Below are 21,527 nucleotides of genomic sequence, written 5' to 3' on the forward strand. Positions count from 1 at the left end.
ACACTCGCTGCAGCTGAACAAATATCTGCAGACATTAAACATGTTTGCGCCAAGTCAAGACGCGCAAACAGCGCAGCGAGTGTCCCCGAGCAGCGGCGGATTTGTCCGGATTTGCATCAAACAAACATTTACCAGCAAATCTTTCGGGATTTAAAAAAAAAAAAGAAGAAGGGGAAAAAAAAGCGAGCCACAGGTGGAAGCAGCGAGACTAAATCCGCGTTAGTGCTTTTACTCTTGAAGGGCTTCTTGTTGTTGTTGTTGTTGTTTTTCTTTAACGAGTGAAGCTGCAGCCAAACGTCAACAACACGCAGGAGGCGTTTGCAGATTTAAAATTTAAATTTAAAAAAATTACTACGTAAAAGTACAACAGGTAACAGCCTCAGCTTCCTGACTGAAACATGAAAATACACAGCCCCCCCCCCCCAACATGCAAATGATTTGTGTTTACATTTTAAAAAAAAGAAGAAGACTCCAGCATTCACGTGTTTTCTAACATCAAACGCGCTGTAAAAACATGACGTAACATCCATGGACACGCGCTGCTTCAGCCTCTTAGTTTAGGCTTCAACAAAACTCTTTGATGAATGAGACACAAATGAAACTTCAACATTTTCAAAGAAAAAAAAAAACGCATGACCAGGAAAAAAAGAAAAGAAAAGAAAAAAAGGATCCCACAGATTCTGTTCCATCTTTCCAGTAACTTCCTAGAGGCCTTTTACTGCGAAACACAAGTACTTTTAAAAGTTTATTGTACTTCGTTGCGGAGGAAAAAAACCAAAAGGGATCAACAGGTTTCTCACAAGCAAACGTGACTTCCGGCTGAGCGGAAATAATCGTCCAGCTTCTGGACGTGGTTCTAATTTCCCAGGTACAGAAACACAAATCCACTTGGTCTTGGAGCTCAAACTGGTTCCTCTTTCACTCTGTTGGACGTTTGCTGCTCGTCTCAAACGACGCGTCCAGAAGTTTTGCTGTGAACGAGCAAGGAATCCACAACTTTTTACTGCATCCAAAGACTTTTTTTTTCTTTTTTTTTTTTTAAATATCCTTTCAAGACTCTGACAATCGGAAAAAAAAAAAAAAGTGTCCTGCAAATTCAGCATCTTCTTGTCATGGAATCGATGCTCGTTCAGTGATCGGGGGGCCGTTTTAATGTTTCATCAGAGGTTTTTCAATTAAAAAAAGGGATATAAATCAATTGCGCGCGCGTGTGTGTGTGTGTGTGTGTTGAGGATTCGACTCTCGCTCAATCATAGCGTGCTAAACAGGCCGATCGATTGCACCGCCTGGCCTGTTGTCGCCTGTTGACCTTTTGGCCTCGCGCCTGCTCTGCTGAAGGTGTTTGAACTAAAAACTGTTGACATTTCCTTCACACTTGTCCAGGAAGTGAACTGGAACCGCGCCGGACCGTTTTTTTTTTTTTTTTTTTTTGCATGAGCGGCGGCTGCGATTTCTATCGAGGGGAAGATAAAGACGACAGACTGTATTTGATTTGAGCTGAGAGACTTTACAGGCCTCCAGACGTCAGAGTGTTTACCAGCGACTCAGGACCAGATGCTCCGATAGCAGGCCTGCATGCTGGGACGCCTCTCTTCCGTTTCCATGCAGGACAAAAAAAAAGAAAGAAAAACGGCCTGCGCTTGTCTTCTATTGGCTGACGACTGTCAGGCGTTGGCATCCCGCTGCGTTCATAGGCCGGTCTGAGTGAGAGGTGATAGGGAGGAGGATTATTTTCACCTGGGAGGTTAATCTGGGGTCAACTGTACGCTGACGCGGGTGTCGTCCAAGCTACCGTCTCGTCTCTCGGCTTTGTTTGTCTTGTTATCATCAGGTCCGGGCGCATGCGGCTGGTAGTTGGCAGCTTCTCCTGCAGTTACGAAACGTCTCCGCGCCTGACGTGTGTAGTTTTGTGGCTACACAATCTCAAAAGCCCAATTAAACCACCGCCAAACCTCTCGAATCTGTCATCGTAACTCTGAGGTGAAGGTACCAGGGGTCCCGTGAGGGGGGACAGAGGACGACGGTGAGGATGGCGTTCACCTGGGCAGCTTCTGTCTTTCATCTACTCGCTGCTGTCCTGATTCCTGGACTTTAAGGGAATTTCTGGATGGGAAAATGAGACAAGCTTGGGAAAACAATTTTGCGGATCACCCTGGTAAAAGCTTGTCATCGTCAAGCTTCAGTCTCAGTCTTTTACCACTCATTTGTCCCCACACGTAAATGCTATTCATCACGCGTTACAATGGTCTGAGGATTTTTACAAACATGTAACTGATGAAAAGTTTTAAAAACTAAAAAGAAACGGGAATGAGTCTCAAAACTCAGTCATAATTTAGCATCGCTGAGCGTCTTGGTCCATTTTCGAAAGGGCGTTAAGGACATTCACGTTTGCAAATTTGCCAGTTTCATTGCTTTTTATAGAAATATGCTGTCTCAAAAGTCTAATGAGGTTGTCGCTGATGTTAAACGTCATCGTGCCCAATTAGAGCGTAGCGTAGCGTAGTTGAAGTCACTCATCCAGGGTCTAGCGTGTAAGCGTAACGTTAGCTTTGTACTTCTAGCGTTTGTATTTACGCTTCAAAAGTCATACGAGAGATGTTTATAACGATTATCTTGTGAGATAAAACATGCAAAATACATTGAATACATTTTTGTTTGCCACAGAGCAAGAAATCAAAATCCCCCCCCCCAAAAAAACCAAACCTTCTGGCTTTTCTTCAAGGGAACCCGTGGACATGCTAACATCCAGGTTAGCCTGCAGCAACCCTCCCTGCGGTACCCTACCGGACCCTCCAACCTCACAGCTCCACCTCAAGTGCCACACACACGTTGAAGTGAACAAGTTGTCTGACTGGATGTTGGAGTTTTCACCCAGCAGGGGAAATATTTGAAAAGTAATGGATCTCTTGTGCAGAATTAGCATTGCTGCTCATGCTAGCAGCTAAGTGATGTAGCCAATTCAATATTTAGAACATTGCACACACACACACACACAAAAAAACAAAATCTCACTTTTAGCCAAAGCAGAACCCGTTTCTCCTCAACTGTATAAGGTGCTTTCATGAGTAACAAGACAAACTGAAGCAGTGAGCGTTAGCTTGAGCCATTTTTATCAACTAAGAATCATCCCTCGAAGTCCGTTAGCCGTTTCACTCAAATGCTGTTTGTTGCCTTGTGTTACCTTCATTCTAGACAAAGATTCAAAATGCCAGAATGAGAGCACATTCCACTTTTTTTTCTTTATTTACAGACTGATTAGCGACTCGGAAAGAATACAGTTGAAAATTTAATACAAAAAAAATAAAAATAAAAAATCGACCTTTCACATATGATTGCAGATAAACACAAGCTGTCAAACCCCGGTCACGAGTTTAACCTGCACGTTACCACCGGTCAGCGCTACAAGCAGAAGAAGAAGAGCTGCCCAAACGTCTCAAGAGAGGAATCTCTCACTAAACCTGCAACCCAGCCAAGCCACAGACTGCACACGAAGATGGACGGCAAGTCTCATCTGCACGAAAGTGAAGCTCTTATGTCCTGGTTGGCTGCCATGCTGTGCTGGTGACCTCATTGCGGCGGTGTCAAGGTCAAGCCGAGTCATGAAGCCACAGCAGAAAACTTTACTACCTCGTAGTTTGAAGGAGGCGATCACAGTTGATGGAAAACTGGTGTCACATTAACTCCCAGCTGTCCTATCAACGATCCTCCTGATGAAAGCTTGGACGTATCGGTGTGAACACAACACGCCAAAATGAGAGAAAACCCAGCCCCTGAACTAACATGGAGGACGCCATGTCACCAACCATCAGAGGAGCAGACGAGACCGACTGGGGAACGCCGATGTTCGTCCATCGTCACAGTCAAAGGGGCACAGTTTCAATTCAGTATAAAAACAGAGCATCGGTAAATTAAGACTTCTCAACCCCCCGGCCCCCCTTCAAGTGTGACCTCACATGCTTTTACCTGTCTTCCTCATGACTTGCTCACTTCCTCCTTCCAGTCCTGGTAAACTGGGATACAGAGAGAAGGCATTTGGAAGTGCTCGTATTATCTCATCTGGAAAGGATGCAGCAGACCCTCGTTCCAAGTCACGACTCGTCGCCTGCTGCAGGGGAAGCTTAATGGAGACTTGTTGGCCTTCAGGCTCTGGCGTTTCCCTTTGAGGGGGTTTTCAGCGAGTGTCAACAGACGGCTGTCAGACGCGTTGGCAACGTTTCCTCCTTCCCTCACTTTGTTAATCAACTAATTTCTGTCAGAGAAGCAGACCGGCCAAGGGAATATGGAGATTAATACAAAAGCGAGACGTGACCTTTGACCTTGCAAAGAAAATCACAGCTATTCGCCTCTGAAAGGATAAGAAACCTCAGAAATCTGAGAAGTTTTGGTGCACATTTTTGGCTCGACGTCAACTGGCAACCGAGTTTGATGAAAATCGGCCCCTCGATCAGTTTAAGGTGCCGTTCTAAAGGAATCCTTATAGAATCTTGCAGTGATGGTCTTGAAGAAGTGCTAAAACTCTACATCAAAACTACTTTGCAGGAAATAGTTTTAAAGAGGACCACAAATATCTTAAATGTAGTCGCCGCGAGGGTCCAAGTGTCACGCTCCCGCTACTTTCCCACGTAAAAATGAAATCGTTTTGTCTCTTAGAAGTTTGAACGTCATATTTATGGATCTGGTCTGTCAGTGAAACAAACCTCTGATTTCACCACCACCACCACCACCACCCCGAGGGGACGCTCGCTCGCTCCCTCTCTCTCTCTCTCTCTCCAATCAGCGCCATCATTAGATGTGATGAGGCCTTCGCAGAAACGCCACACAGCTGTTGCACAAAAGAGTAGGGAAAAAAAAAAAATTGAAACCACCCCCCCCCCCAAAAAAAAAACCTGGATAATAGCGAGAGCTGGAGGCTTGATTCATTTCCAAATGTTAACAAGGCCGTTGCACAGCTCCAGCACGCCGCGCAGTGTGTTAATACCACTAATAAGCCTATCTCTGCGAGTCATCTCGGATGGCAGAGATTGTGTGTTCTAACAAAGCTGCTGGCCACATTTTAAATGAAGCATCACTATTTATGATTTTACAAAGCTGACATAATTGCTTAAAGGGTAACTGAGGAGAGCGCACTTTGTTTTCAGGATCATGAAAGAGGAGATTTTCACTGTTTGCATGTCAAAAAGGCTCCTGTGTAGGACATCCCGGAGATGATGGGAGGAACTCGCGCTCGCCTGTTAAGCAATTTTGCAGCTTTTATTGGAGCTGTCATGTCACACAATCAGCAGATAATGCAGCCTTGGTTTGTAAATTATGAACGTGTCAAGAGATGCACTAAAGGCAACGACAGATGCCACTTATCTCCTGCCGCCTGTGCAGTGTGACTGTATCATCAGAAGGGAAATATAACATTTTGATGTTTACATAAGAGAAGTATTAGTATCAGTCACAAATGTAATTCCTTTCACCCATCCCTCTCGTAGGGGATTGACTCCCCAAAAAACATACAATGATTTTTTTTTTTAAAGCTGACAAAACAAACAAACACAAAAAAAAGAGCAGAAAAGCATCCTCGCTGATCTTCTGTCCATTTCCAACATCGCTTCTTGTATATTTTTTGGTGGAAATCCTCTTAGAATGCAAAGTAAATAGATTACGATACAGTGAGGGATTAGGGCTCGCACGGCGCTGTCAGATTAGTCGGTGAGCGCAGCGCGTCGACAGCTCTGACACGACTATGGCTGCTGTTCAGGAAAGGGGCTCCGCGCGATGCTTTAAAGTCGCTGGTTGGCTCCTATTCATGAATAAAACTTTGGCCCGTAATCTCGGCCAACACACACATCTACACATCGTATACATACACACACACACACACACACACACACACACAGGAAGCCTGGAACACTCAATATCAGTGGTGATGGAAATATAATAGAAGTCTTTATTTTTGCGGGCTGATTAATGGGAGGGTTTGAAACATGTGCTGTGCTGTGCTGTGCTTTAAGGCTGTTTTCTGTTAAAGGTTCCTTTGCTTTCAGTAAGACAGAAAAGATCCTGAGTTCACGTCCAACAAGGCATTGAGGGTTTTTATTTGGGTGTTCAACAGACGTTCTTTGGTCTGAAATGAAGTCTCTCCTGGTTTAGCACACACTGACGTACGATTCCACATCCGTCAGACGCGCCAACGGTCCCGCACGATGATGAGAATCTGGGTAACGGCGTAGCTGAGCGTGTGGAAAAAGACAGTCTTTTTCAAACCGTTCCTAAATGCACCACCTGAAGCGTTCCGGGGTCGTCGTCACCCTGTAAACACACAGAAACACGAGGAGTTACTGTGGTTAAAATACTGTGTTTTCTAGTTTATAGATCAACGTTTTGCCTCTCCTCCATCACACAGCAGTTCCTGAAAGTCTATAGAATGCAATATAAACTCCTACAGAACACTCAGCTGTAGTGTCATTGATCTGCTCTGGAGATCCGTCGTGGAACGCCTCAAAATTTGCCCGTTGATGAGTTGGAGAACAAAGCAGAATGTGGCTCAGCTTCGTTCGTCTGTTTCAGCTCTGATTTCTTTCTGTAAGCATGTCAACATTTATTCTGCTTCCAGTTCCACTGATCAGTTTGACATCGTGTGAACTACAGCTGTAACAATCAAGTAATCGATCAATACAGCATCAGAAAATGAATCATTATTGATCGTTTCAGTCTTTTGTTTTCAAACATTTGCTGTTTCCAGACTCAGGAATATAAGATTTGCAGCTTTTTTTCATCATTTAAGGTCATGTTTTTTTGGTCTTGGGGCTGTTGGAAGGACAGAAGAAGCATTTTAGGCTCTGGGAAAATGTGACGAGCGTTTCAAAATCGTCCTTGACATTTTATGAACCAAACGATTCACTCATTGATTGTGAGAATCATCGGTAGATGAAGACCAAAAATAAACCACGATTGAGGAGATTTCCTCCTCGGGTATTGAACGACGAGGCATCTCTCCACACGGCAGAGGAATGGAAACTGGTTTGGATGATAAAAGTTTGAATTCTGAGTGACTTCAGCAGAAGCGCAGTTTTAATTAGTGGCCGTGAACTTGATTCTAGACTTCCTCAGCTGAGGCTCTGTGCAGCCTCGTCAATTCTGCCAACACAAATGAGAGTAAAAATCAATTTCCAGTCAATTAACTTACATTCCTGCCATCTCTGACACCTTCGCTGCTCCCTGCAGAACCAAATGAACAAGACAGATGATGTTGGATGTTCCTGTAAACCAGCCGTGACACTTTAAACAAGTACAACAACCCCACATTATCCATGCATAATCGCACACGACAGCCCCGCAGCACATAAACACACACCGGAATGCCTGAGCAAGTTACATGCTCACTCAGTAGGTCGGACACGTCGCCGCGTCTGGGTTTAAACGAATGTAAACTGTTGTCACTCATGGCGATCTATCTCGCTCTGAGCCCTGCGTTAATAAGGTTATGATTGACATTAAAACCCCTGCGCGCCTTATACACATATTTAAAACGGTGATGCAAATTCCCTCCAATAGCCTACAGTCCGGATTATCAAATGACAGAGCGATTTGGTAGCAAGACAATTGCTAATCACCCGAAAAATGGAATTATTAAAATGGATAGAGCAGGAGGGAGGAGAGGGAGAGGAGAAGAAGTGGGGATGGTTTCTTAATGGCTGCTTCTGCTAAATGACCAGTTAGTCATCGCAGACATCTGAGACTGGGAGAGAAGCGCACTCAGGCTACATTTAGAGAACACAACAGTCTGAATGTCACCGGAGAATTGTTGCAGGGCTTAACGTGTGGCCCTGGAACCAGCACGACGAGCCGTGAATCCATATAATGGACTGACTGGCTCTACCGGGGGGAGCGGCAGGGACGTCGCCATCCATAATACACCGAGCAGGTCGGTTATGGAGGTGTATTTTCAGATTGTGATTACAAAGACGAGGCAGTAAAATGCAGTGGCGTTGGCTTGGTGTTACTAGGTCACGTGACCCGGAATAAAACAACAACAACAAAACTAATCGGTTAATTTTGCACCAACAGAATGCCATGAACTGCAATGGAAAGAGGTCAGAGGCCCTTGGTCACATGACATGGAAGAAAAAAAATCAATACATACAAAATTTTGCATTCTATGTTTGAATAAAATATAGGAGGCCATAAACTGTAATAACAAGATGTGTGCTTCATTTGCCCAGAATGAAACTTCTATCTGGAACGGATTTGGAGTCTCTTGGTCACAAGAACGGGAACCTACAAAATATATAAAAATACACCGTCCGTCTCATTAAAATATATAAATTATAGACGGCAGAAATTTTATTTACATATTCATATAAAATATAGGAGGCAGTAAAACGCAATAAAAGGGTTGTGTCCTATCGCTGAAACGCAGTACTAATATTTTGTATTGATTTTGTGATAGTGATCTCACACACACACACACACACACACACACACACACCTGCTTGCAGCAGTGTCCTGAGAATGTCTGGGTTCACCACCACATGGAGGTTCTGGGCCTGTGGTCTCCTCCCCTCCCTGGCTCTTCCATCACTACAAAAAGAAAAAAACAGAACTCAGCATCACTTGGGGGTAGCGTGTTTCAGTCACGTATGAAGCTCCATCCATGACATACACACGCTTCCTCCAACTTGTCATCCTCCACCCCTTCATTCCACCCATCCCTCTCATCATCTCTCCATCCAGGACTTCTCTAGATCTGCTACTCCTCACTCACGTACGAGCTTGAGCTTTGTTAGCTGCTCCTGTTTTGGTCCATCCTGCAGGAGGGGGAGGTTTTTATTTCATTTTTGAGGGCTATGGTTCATGTAAATACATGGGCAAACATCAATGTTTCACATTCGGATTATTTTCATGTATGTTTTTCCCACACCTTTAATTCATGACACCTTTTTCTTTTTTCTTTTGTTTTAACAGGACCCGTTCCTGTTCACAGATTCCGATCATAAACATCCATTGCACGTGTGAAACTAAAATGAAAGTGTCTCCTAAACATCAGATGCTTCCCTGCTGCCTAATGTTGACCTCGGCCTTGCTAAGCCTCCGCTGTCATTACTCCACTGACGGAGGAGCTTGAGAGACGCCAGCGGCCATCAAAGGAACTCTGGGATGCTTCCCAGATTCCCATCTCGTTCTCCCTCTTTTCCACGCGCAGAGTCGGATTTTGGGGATGCGGGTTATCGTTGCAGAGCCCCCAAACTGCTATTGTGCTCGCCTCCCTCTCTTTCTCTGCTCTTTTCTCAGCGAGCCAAGCGGGAGAACGCCCGCGCTATAATGCCTCCCCTACTCCATCTCAGCTAAGCTGTCATTGGCTTCACATGAGAAACAATGAAACTTCATCTGAGACCAGATTACAAAGGGAGGGGGTTCAACATATAAAATTGTTCTAAAGGAGGGGGGAAACTGTGCAATAAAACAGCAAAGGCTTTTGTCTCTTTCTCTCTGTGGCCATTATCTTTAGGGAGGTTTGGGGATCTGCTTTCTTAGCCTCTGTCAGCAGGGGAAGACCTGGGGTAGTACAACCCAGCTTTTGGCTGCCAAATTGCCCTAACCCTCTTTACCACTCTTTTTCCTCCTCTCGCTCCTTTTACTGTTTTTAAAAAGAGCTTAGGACAGAGCATCTCTCCGTCTCTTCCCCCCTCTCTCTCTCTCTCTCTCTCTCTCGCTCTCTCTCTCTCGCTCTCTCACTGGACCCAGCTTGTTTAAATTGGCCGATAGGAAGGGATTTGGGATGGATGGAGGGGGCTTAGAGGAACGCAGAGTGGCGGGCTGGAGGTGGAGGGGGCGGGGGTGCGGAGAGTCATCAGTGTTACAGTCAAACAGCCATGAAAAGCCTATGAGGATGAAAAGAACAAGAGCGCCTTTTTATCTAATGCACACAAATCCCATATAAATACTCCAATATGTTAGTTGGGGTATGACAAGGAATGCCTCTCCATCACCCCCTCCCTTCCTCCCTCCCTCCCTTCCTCCCTCCATCCCACAATAATAGAGCTGTGGATGGCTATATTTGTATCTATCTGTTTGTGTGAGAGAGGGATGCTTTCAGTGTGTCTTTAGTCACACTCTCTCAACACGTCGTTCTCCTAGACCAGTGTATTAAACAATCACTCTGAAACAGTGAGTTGTGTCATGGCTCCGGAGACCAAACCGTGGTGAAAATGGACTCTGTTTGGGGTTTTAAACGTGGCTAAACAGCTCTGGGTTCAGCTCCGGGATCGCTCGAAATGTAAAGACCCGGAACTGATGTGGCTTTGACATTTGAAATGTCACTGGGAGAGAAGGTTTATTCTGCGGCTGGGTCATTTGGACACTGATGCTCTCATGCAAATCATATAGAGACAATGGTGGATCGCTGAGGGTGGGGACATGCACGACTCAAGTCCACACACTAAATGAGTCAGGGGGCTTGATTCATATAGGATGAATTAAATATATTGTTTCTATCAATAACAAAACCACCAAAAGTAGAAAAATGTGTATATTTGTATTGAAGCATGAAAGGAGTGTCATTACTCGGTAAGATCTTTGACACATGGCGTAAAGGATCAGGGGCCAGCGAGACAACATGGTCACGGAGAGGTACACCAACATTCAACGATGAAACACACACGCGCAACTCACTGCGTTGTGGGAGTGTTTGGGTACGACGATCCTGTTGTTCTCTGGTTCCTGTCCGACTGTCTGTCCCCCGGGGTGGAACCACACACGCCGTTTCGGCCCCTCAGTGGATCTACGCACACACAGACACACAAACGATGCCCAAGGACTTCAAATTAATGAAAAACAGGACGCGTGCTCTGCTGGATGCGTTGCTCTGTTGCGGTTTGAGAGAACCTGAGTGACAGTGGAGCACTTCCACATTCATCAGATTTGCAGTCATGAGATCTCAGGCCCGGTTCAGACCCAGCATTAGGGTGCGTCCCGAGTGACCCGATCACACGTCTCCAACTACAGAGGCAAACATATCGAGATCTGATCACCGGGGCCACCTTTGGAGGTGGTCTGGCCCACATGTGGCCACATTGTTCTGGCAGTGTGAATGTGTATGAAATGCTTCCTGCGCCACATTGCAGAACCGCCTCACCTGCCCTGGTTTAAGAGGAAAAGAACACATGGATACGTATGCAGACGGTGTTTCACGATGTCCGATCACCTGAAAAGAGCATAGAGCTGCAGAACAAGTGCATCGAACATCTTGGGTGGTTTGGTTTGTCAGTAACACACTGAGAAACAGACCCAGCCTGCACCCTCTCTTTTTCTCCGGCTCTTAATTTCGGACTTTTTAAACACAGGTTAAGTGTTTCTGCACCTCCGGCTCTCTTGTTCAGAGTCAATCCAGCAGCCTCTCCTTCTTACTCTGCATTCAAATAAACCAGACAGCTCATCCAGAACGAGAGCGTTATTCCTGAAATAGATGTGAAATGGATGAATGTGTCAGTCAAAACAACACACAGGAAAAAAACACACATGTACACTCTGGGGGGGGGGGGTCTCTGCACAATTTGAGGGGCATACCCGCTCGTGTCACTTGCTCAGAGCTGTCCAGGTCAGAGTGAATAACGATCGCAACTCCATGTTCTGGTCCTCTCCTCAGCACTCACACATCTACTGGATTTCAATGGAACCATTTGATCTTAATCACCCCTGGAGTGAAACTGCCTGGTGAGACAGGAAACCAACCAGCTGAGGAGCCGGAGTGAAAACAGCTGATCTAGTCCCTCATCACCCTGGATTATTACATTTCACTTCAAGAAAACTGTAGAAAGGAGTTCATTTCCAGTGGAAAGAAGAGACACTGATATCAAGAGCGTATCTGATGCTATTGTTGGGATGATTTCTCAGTTCCAGATAGCGACGCACCAACATCAGTCCTGGACTTGGAACGAGATCGGGCAGAGATGCTGCATTTCTATGCATATCTTCCATTTATGTGCATCTTTTGTAAAGCCAGATGAACAGCGATTCTGCTTTCCCTGTACACACACACACACACACACACACACACACACACACACACACACACACACACACACAAGCCACACACAATAGAGAACTCACATTTCAGCTTAGAAGTGGCGCCTTTTTATAACAGCATCAGAAATCGCTTATAGCTGTCTGGCTGACAAGTGTTTTGATTTGGATAGATACGGCATTGTGAGAGGCAGAGTAGCGAACAAGTGGGAGGGAAGGCTTCTTTCTCTTTCTCGCTACCGTATCTCTTTTCTTTTGAGTATCATTTTGCCAAGAGGAGAAGCCAAGTTGGTTGCCTGATCGTTGCGTCTCCCCCTCACAAATGCTGATGTGACTGCTGGGCCTTTCAATGGGCACAGAGACAAGAGCTTTATCTGAAGATCCACTTCCCCACATCTCTCTCCCTCTCCCTCTCTCTCCTTTCTTGGTCGTTGTGGTAAAAGCCTGTTAGCTCTGGTGTGTCTTGAAGGAAACGTTTGTTTCTGCTCCTCTCTCAGTTCTGTTGGTTGCTTTTCACGCAACCTCCATCACTGTTTGACTTCTTGTCTGATTTTAAAAGCTTGACTGGCATAACAAGGTGTCAAAACTGCGTGAAATCAGCAAAACCTACACTTTCATATGTAAACCAGTTTCAACAAAAACCCCAAGACCAAGTATTCACGCACTGTACTACCTGCTGCCAATAAATGTAATAGAGCAGAGGTTATTGTGAGGCTTTGTTGGGTAAACAAAGCAGAACATGCAGCGAAAAACCTGAATAAATGAATACGGATGTTACACCGCGACCCCGTGGAACACGTATGTGGGATTCTGGAAATATCTTTGTGTTTAAAATGGACTGGGGGCCTGCCATGGTGATGGTGTGTTCAAGGTTTCTGACAGACAATAAAAACAAATCCAGGAAATCCAGTTTAAGAAACACTGCAGACCAGCTCACTCACATCATGAACAACTGCAAATTGCAGAATCACGAGGAGGTGTTTAACAGTTAACTTTGATGGAATGGCTTGGTGGGGGAGCTTCAACTTCTTACTAGCAGGCGTGAACATATTCAACATTAGCTTTAACCCCTGAGCTCCTGCCACCTGTTTGGGAAATTATTCGCTTATTCGCAGTCCGCCTCACCCCCAGACAAGGACATAGATACCCTTCTCTCCTCTGCTCAGATGGCTGCTAGTTAGCTTGGCACAATGAATGGTAATGGATGGGCAGGTTAGCATACCTCCATCCCTAAATACATCAGGATCAGGGTCTTGGTTTGTTTAGACAACAGCCATGAGTAGAAGCAGCAGTTCTTGTTATCGTTGTCAACAAATTTTTTTTTTTCCCATTTGTTTGCTGAAGTCACAATGGAACTTTCGAGAAGCCTGTCTAACACAAACTAACTAGGATGCTTCATAATTCCCTGTTTAACAGCCGATCTCTCCAAATGTTCCCATCCATCGGGACACAGTTTTGAAGTGTCTTCCAGGTCACATGACACACCCAGGTGCACATATACATGTGCATTATTCAGACAACACAGATGACTCCAGGGGTCGTTCTGTATGGTGTGACTATTAGCTCAAGCAAATTTCTGTCTCTTGATTGTTTAAACAGAAAAAAGTTTGAGTCTGGGCTGATGCCCAGAGCTGCTGCACCAAGGGAACTTAAGAAAATCATGTGAGTGGTGACACAAGCGGCTTTTTCCTTGATGATTTGACTAAACATAGCAGTAAACGTGATTCCTGTGAGCAAAGAGTTCAGGCATCCCTGTCCTCAGAACAGTCAGGGGCTTCTCCGATCAAGATGAGCTGACGTCAGGAGAGACACGAGCTGAAATAGGCTGCACCAGAAAGGCTGAAATGAGCCACTGCATAAATGAGGTTTATTTCCAACTGTGAATCACACGAGTCTTCTTGAGATCAAGAAGAATACGTGATGTTTAATTACACCCGCTGCTGCCTCGGTACCTGCTTCATAGTCATAGAGATGAACCCGAGACCATCTGGAGATGTAACCAACCTTTGTGAGTGAGTTTCTGATTCCTGAGTACTCAGTAATTATTACTGGATTATTACACGAGTATATGGATTATTACATGACTACCCAGTAGCCATGACTAGCTCATAAGTAACATGAGTAGTGTGGGAGTGTGTCTTCCACAGATGTGATGGTATCATCTGTTCAATTACAAAGATAAACACTTGCTTGAACACTCAGAAATGACTGTGGTAATGTTATGCACACCCACACACACACACACACACACACACACACACGCACACGCACACGCAAGCAGGCACCAGGTGAATACAACACCAGCCACACACAGGTGGTAATGAATGCCATCTGTATCAGACAACTAGCTGGTCTTGTGCTCTTCAGCACGTCTGTAAGAATGTGGGCCAATCATCTAACTCCTTGTGTCCTAAATTCGTTTTGTTTGCTTTAAAATGGTAAATATAACTTTGTGTACATGTGTTGACAGGTTTGAACACGCGTGAGATGGAGCGAGCCGGAGCTGAGACTCCGGGAGTGTAAAGACATGTTTGTGTAAAGTGAGACAACCAGAAGCCAGTCGCTGATTATTTATGACCCATCTTCCCTGTCTGAACGTTCTCTCTCTCTCACACACACACACGCACACACACAGTGTGTTAAAGCTCTTACACACTCCCAGTTAAACCAGCCACCAAACTCAACTCCCACTTCGCCTTGATCTGAACTGATGTACTGTTGCTGTGAAATAATGGAACCCCTGATTCTGAAGTTATACTTCTACCCCCTCACTGCTGTAGTATGTGCAGTGCTGGAAGCTTCCTGCTGGTGCTCTGTTTATGCTGCTGATAATCTTGCACTACCAAGCACACATTTGTAGAAATGGTGTATTGGTGATATCATGTGTATTTCGCGTGTTTATTTCTCCAATGTCTATCGTGCCGTGAATTTTATGCACCTTTTTCATGTCACTGGCACATTCTAATTAAACACAGCAATAAAGAGCTTCAACTTAACGCTCTAATGGCTAAAGTTCACGTGTTAGGGAACATTTTCTGGGTGCTTTTCCACCATTTTATTAATTAGATTTTTATCTTTCAGCACTCTCTCCACTTGCACAAATCCTTTATTTTTTCATGTTTCCATTGCTGCCATTAGATATTCCTTGATTTAATATCATTTCTTTCCTTGTTTATTCTTTCCAATCATCATCTTCAATTTCGCTCTTTCTTCCGGTCCTAACCCTTCCCTGCCTTTTCTTCCTTTCTTACTCTGCTGTAATCCCTCTCTACCTCTCTCTCTCTCTCCTCTGTCCCTTACCTTCCCTCCTTCTCTGCAGTGCTGTTGTCCAAGGATAGGACATGCTGCAGGTGATGGAGGTAAATCATCGAGGACATAATTAAGAGGCTTACGAGGAGGAGTGTGCGTGTTACGCATCACATTAGGAAAAACAGAAACTGCATTCGAACTGGCCTCACCGTTACCCAAACCCTCATTTTCATTCACCGACAAGCACGCAGACATTCGGCCGTAGGTGTTTGACCTTATACGGTGGAGTTAAATACCTCTTGCGCCTCATTTGGTTGTCTGTGAGAAGACACACACACACATTCACGCACACACACACAATCATAGCCTTGTGGTGTGTTTTAACACTAATGAAGGACTCATCAGACATGTTCATCTAGTTCCCTCACAAATTTGAATGTTTTCTGTTCACCCGTTGGCCATAGGAGCCTCTGTGAGGAATTGTGTGTGTGTGTGTGTGTGTGTGTGTGTGTGTGTGTGTGTGTGTGTGTGTGTGTGTGTGTGTGTGTGTGTGTGTGTGTGTAATCAGGAACTCAGCTTGATCCCCTCTGGTATGTGCTCTCGGGAGTGTTTGTCAAAGAACAGCAACAGAGGCTGAAGTAATGACAAAAAAGGGTTTTTGCTGGTTTTCTTCTCTTTACTGGTTCCTCAGAAACACTTTGCTGCCTTAATGTTTTTTTGTTGTTGTTGTTTTTTGTTTTTTTATTAATCTGAAGTTTAACACTTTGTTTTAAGAATCCAATTTGGGGAGAAAAACCTTCAACCATCAGAAACCTTAAAGTGATACTTCATGCTAAAAGTATGGTTTGACTTTCAAGGACTAACAGTTCGGTGTCTTTATCGAATTTGGAGACCTTTTTCTGCTCTTGAAGTTGCGGTGACCAAAAGTCAGAAAACACCCGTCACATGTTGGCTGTGTTAACTGTCAGGCGAATTTGAAGCAAACTGTGTCCATGTCATAATAAGTTGGTTTGTTTCCAACCAAGGGTTCATGTCAAGGTTGATATCTCTTCGTAAACGCGTCTTTTTCACTTTTAAAAGCGTGCAACTTCTTTTAAAGTCTCATTGTCTTTTTTTTTCTTTTTTTTTTTTAAAGAAGGTTACATGAGTTGGTAATTTTTACGCTGTCAAACATGATCTGATGTAATTCTGCTTCTGAGATGAGAAGCCTGAGAAAATACCTTGGTGTTAGATGTGAGGACGGGTGTTTGGGAGTGGGTGAGTTCCTGAGGTTATCGAGCGTCCACCTTCCGCTTCAGATGTGAGGAGAAATAACGAGTCACATTTGGCGTCTTTCTGGTCAGTCATTATGATTATTTTCCTACCTTCGCCTGCGACGGCCTGAGCCTCCATTTCATTTGCTTTCCTCTTGGCCACGTCCGCTAGCACCACCTCGCCCTTATCGCTGGCAACATAATGGAGGTCCTTTGAAGGTAATGCAAGAAAGAAAGAAATGCAAACGTTAATCTAAAATGAATCTAGGCTCCGATGACAATAGGATTTTTTTTTTCTTTTTTGGAGGGGTGGGGGTGATGTTTTGGCAGGAGACGGAAGAAACAGATGAAATGACAGAAAAAAAAAATGAGCCGTTTGAAGCCCAACATCAGAAAGAGCACCGGTTGGATGAAATGTCGGTTCCTCAAAAAAACTTTGAAATCAGCTTGCTAGAGCGCCCCCACCCCCACCTCTCCGGTTTTGAACCGGGGGGGATGTTATCTGTCACATTTCAAAAGTGGGAGAGGAGGCGAGGGACTGTTCATCTTTCAGAAACGCTGGTATTCTCTCTTTAAACAGAACCATATCCAGCCGAGCACATTACTATATCAGCCTGTGACAATATTGGAAACAGTGTGTATCCTCTGTATCTCTCTGCTTGAGTCTCACACAGCCATAAAGACAGTTAACGTTGCTAAATGATATCTGCAGGAGGCTGATTTCAAGCTGCAATTCTACTCTTTAAAAAAAAAAAAAAACTAAAAAAACTAAACACTGCATCAGACGGCTCTTCCTGTTTTAAAACCCCCCGAGCAGCACCTGAGGTCAATTCATCTTCTAATACAACAGTCAAACACGACAAATCAATTCTGAAACTGTAGTTCACAGTAAATCAGGATGCTCGAAATGAAGGACGCTGAAGTTAAGCATGCATAGTCAGGAACACTTGATTCTGGAGAGTCCAGTTGAGTGACAGCATTATCTCATCATGCAAAGCAGGAACAAAACAGAGAGACAGCAAGAGTAGAGTGAAACCACACTGTCATACTTAGGCTTTATGGTGAAACCACACTATCATAATTAGGCTTTATGGTGAAACCACACTGTCATACTTAGGCTTTATGGTGAAACCACACTATCATACTTAGGCTTTATGGTGAAACCACACTGTCATACTTAGGCTTTATGGTGAAACCACACTATCATACTTAGGCTTTATGGTGAAACCACACTATCATACTTAGGCTTTATGGTGAAACCACACTGTCATACTTAGGCTTTATGGTGAAACCACACTATCATACTTAGGCTTTATGGTGAAACCACACTATCATACTTAGGCTTTATGGTGAAACCACACTATCATACTTAGGCTTTATGGTGAAACCACACTATCATACTTAGGCTTTATGGTGAAACCACACTGTCATACTTAGGCTTTATGGTGAAACCACACTATCATACTTAGGCTTTATGGTGAAACCACACTGTCATACTTAGGCTTTATGGTGAAACCACACTGTCATAATTAGGCTTTATGGTGAAACCACACTGTCATACTTAGGCTTTATGGTGAAACCACACTATCATACTTAGGCTTTATGGTGAAACCACACTATCATACTTAGGCTTTATGGTGAAACCACACTGTCATACTTAGGCTTTATGGTGAAACCACACTATCATACTTAGGCTTTATGGTGAAACCACACTGTCATACTTAGGCTTTATGGTGAAACCACACTATCATAATTAGGCTTTATGGTGAAACCACACTATCATAATTAGGCTTTATGGTGAAACCACACTGTCATACTTAGGCTTTATGGTGAAACCACACTGTCATAATTAGGCTTTATGGTGAAACCACACTATCATAATTAGGCTTTATGGTGAAACCACACTGTCATACTTAGGCTTTATGGTGAAACCACACTATCATACTTAGGCTTTATGGTGAAACCACACTATCATACTTAGGCTTTATGGTGAAACCACACTGTCATACTTAGGCTTTATGGTGAAACCACACTATCATACTTAGGCTTTATGGTGAAACCACACTGTCATACTTAGGCTTTATGGTGAAACCACACTATCATAATTAGGCTTTATGGTGAAACCACACTGTCATACTTAGGCTTTATGGTGAAACCACACTGTCATACTTAGGCTTTATGGTGAAACCACACTGTCATACTTAGGCTTTATGGTGAAACCACACTATCATACTTAGGCTTTATGGTGAAACCACACTGTCATAATTAGGCTTCATGGTGAAACCACACTATCATACTTAGGCTTTATGGTGAAACCACACTGTCATACTTAGGCTTTATGGTGAAACCACACTGTCATACTTAGGCTTTATGGTGAAACCACACTATCATACTTAGGCTTTATGGTGAAACCACACTATCATACTTAGGCTTTATGGTAAAACCACACTATCATACTTAGGCTTTATGGTAAAACCACACTATCATAATTAGGCTTTATGGTGAAACCACACTGTCATACTTAGGCTTTATGGTGAAACCACACTGTCATAATTAGGCTTTATGGTGAAACCACACTGTCATACTTAGGCTTTATGGTGAAACCACACTATCATACTTAGGCTTTATGGTGAAACCACACTATCATACTTAGGCTTTATGGTGAAACCACACTGTCATACTTAGGCTTTATGGTGAAACCACACTATCATACTTAGGCTTTATGGTGAAACCACACTGTCATACTTAGGCTTTATGGTGAAACCACACTATCATAATTAGGCTTTATGGTGAAACCACACTATCATAATTAGGCTTTATGGTGAAACCACACTGTCATACTTAGGCTTTATGGTGAAACCACACTGTCATAATTAGGCTTTATGGTGAAACCACACTATCATAATTAGGCTTTATGGTGAAACCACACTGTCATACTTAGGCTTTATGGTGAAACCACACTATCATACTTAGGCTTTATGGTGAAACCACACTATCATACTTAGGCTTTATGGTGAAACCACACTGTCATACTTAGGCTTTATGGTGAAACCACACTATCATACTTAGGCTTTATGGTGAAACCACACTGTCATACTTAGGCTTTATGGTGAAACCACACTGTCATAATTAGGCTTTATGGTGAAACCACACTGTCATACTTAGGCTTTATGGTGAAACCACACTGTCATACTTAGGCTTTATGGTGAAACCACACTGTCATACTTAGGCTTTATGGTGAAACCACACTATCATACTTAGGCTTTATGGTGAAACCACACTGTCATAATTAGGCTTCATGGTGAAACCACACTATCATACTTAGGCTTTATGGTGAAACCACACTGTCATACTTAGGCTTTATGGTGAAACCACACTGTCATACTTAGGCTTTATGGTGAAACCACACTGTCATACTTAGGCTTTATGGTGAAACCACACTATCATACTTAGGCTTTATGGTAAAACCACACTATCATACTTAGGCTTTATGGTAAAACCACACTATCATAATTAGGCTTTATGGTGAAACCACACTATCATACTTAGGCTTTATGGTGAAACCACACTGTCATAATTAGGCTTCATGGTGAAACCACACTATCATAATTAGGCTTCATGGTGAAACCACACTATCATAATTAGGCTTTATGGTGAAACCACACTATCATAATTAGGCTTTATGGTGAAACCACACTGTCATAATTAGGCTTCATGGTGAAACCACACTGTCATAATTAGGCTTTATGGTGAAACCACACTATCATAATTAGGCTTTATGGTGAAACCACACTGTCATAATTAGGCTTTATGGTGAAACCACACTATCATAATTAGGCTTTATGGTGAAACCACACTGTCATAATTAGGCTTTATGGTGAAACCACACTATCATAATTAGGCTTTATGGTGAAACCACACTATCATAATTAGGCTTCATGGTGAAACCACACTGTCATAATTAGGCTTTATGGTGAAACCACACTATCATAATTAGGCTTTATGGTGAAACCACACTGTCATAATTAGGCTTTATGGTGAAACCACACTATCATAATTAGGCTTTATGGTGAAACCACACTGTCATACTTAGGCTTTATGGTGAAACCACACTATCATACTTAGGCTTTATGGTGAAACCACACTATCATACTTAGGCTTTATGGTGAAACCACACTGTCATACTTAGGCTTTATGGTGAAACCACACTATCATACTTAGGCTTTATGGTGAAACCACACTGTCATACTTAGGCTTTATGGTGAAACCACACTATCATAATTAGGCTTTATGGTGAAACCACACTGTCATACTTAGGCTTTATGGTGAAACCACACTGTCATACTTAGGCTTTATGGTGAAACCACACTGTCATACTTAGGCTTTATGGTGAAACCACACTATCATACTTAGGCTTTATGGTGAAACCACACTGTCATAATTAGGCTTCATGGTGAAACCACACTATCATACTTAGGCTTTATGGTGAAACCACACTGTCATACTTAGGCTTTATGGTGAAACCACACTGTCATACTTAGGCTTTATGGTGAAACCACACTATCATACTTAGGCTTTATGGTGAAACCACACTATCATACTTAGGCTTTATGGTAAAACCACACTATCATACTTAGGCTTTATGGTAAAACCACACTATCATAATTAGGCTTTATGGTGAAACCACACTATCATACTTAGGCTTTATGGTGAAACCACACTGTCATAATTAGGCTTCATGGTGAAACCACACTATCATAATTAGGCTTCATGGTGAAACCACACTATCATAATTAGGCTTTATGGTGAAACCACACTATCATAATTAGGCTTTATGGTGAAACCACACTGTCATAATTAGGCTTCATGGTGAAACCACACTGTCATAATTAGGCTTTATGGTGAAACCACACTATCATAATTAGGCTTTATGGTGAAACCACTTCAGGAAAAACACTTTTTTTTCCGGATTTTAAAACAGATAATTTAAGTGTAAAACACCCCCCATAATTTTCG

General features: G+C 43.4%; 1 protein-coding gene across 9 annotated transcripts in view; it reads right to left on the reverse strand.

Annotated features, from left to right (window-relative positions):
* Window positions 1-5,879: 5,879 nt before the first annotated feature.
* wdpcp (WD repeat containing planar cell polarity effector) overlaps window positions 5,880-21,527 on the reverse strand; it is a 72,029-nt gene continuing 56,381 nt past the window's right edge. For 5 of the 9 annotated variants that reach the window (XM_086181518.1, XM_086181517.1, XM_086181515.1 and 2 more), the window contains 5 exons: window positions 16,623-16,722; window positions 10,660-10,768; window positions 8,477-8,568; window positions 7,175-7,247; window positions 5,881-6,297 (listed from right to left, as the gene is read on the reverse strand). In XM_086181518.1, coding sequence (XP_086037644.1) covers window positions 6,258-6,297; window positions 7,175-7,247; window positions 8,477-8,568; window positions 10,660-10,768; window positions 16,623-16,722 — 414 coding nt within the window. In that variant the 3' untranslated portion in view covers window positions 5,881-6,257. Of the gene's footprint in view, window positions 6,298-7,174; window positions 7,248-8,476; window positions 8,569-8,645; window positions 8,796-10,659; window positions 10,769-16,622; window positions 16,723-21,527 lie in introns of those variants that run through there. The other 4 variants (XM_086181520.1, XM_086181519.1, XM_086181521.1 and 1 more) reach the window with 4 other exon arrangements.

The sequence above is a fragment of the Aulostomus chinensis genome, chromosome 16 (genome assembly GCF_037954235.1).
Source record: "Aulostomus chinensis isolate RoL2024-O1b breed Wild chromosome 16, RoL_Achi_v1.0, whole genome shotgun sequence".
In the NCBI taxonomy this organism is placed as follows: Eukaryota; Metazoa; Chordata; class Actinopteri; order Syngnathiformes; family Aulostomidae; genus Aulostomus; species Aulostomus chinensis.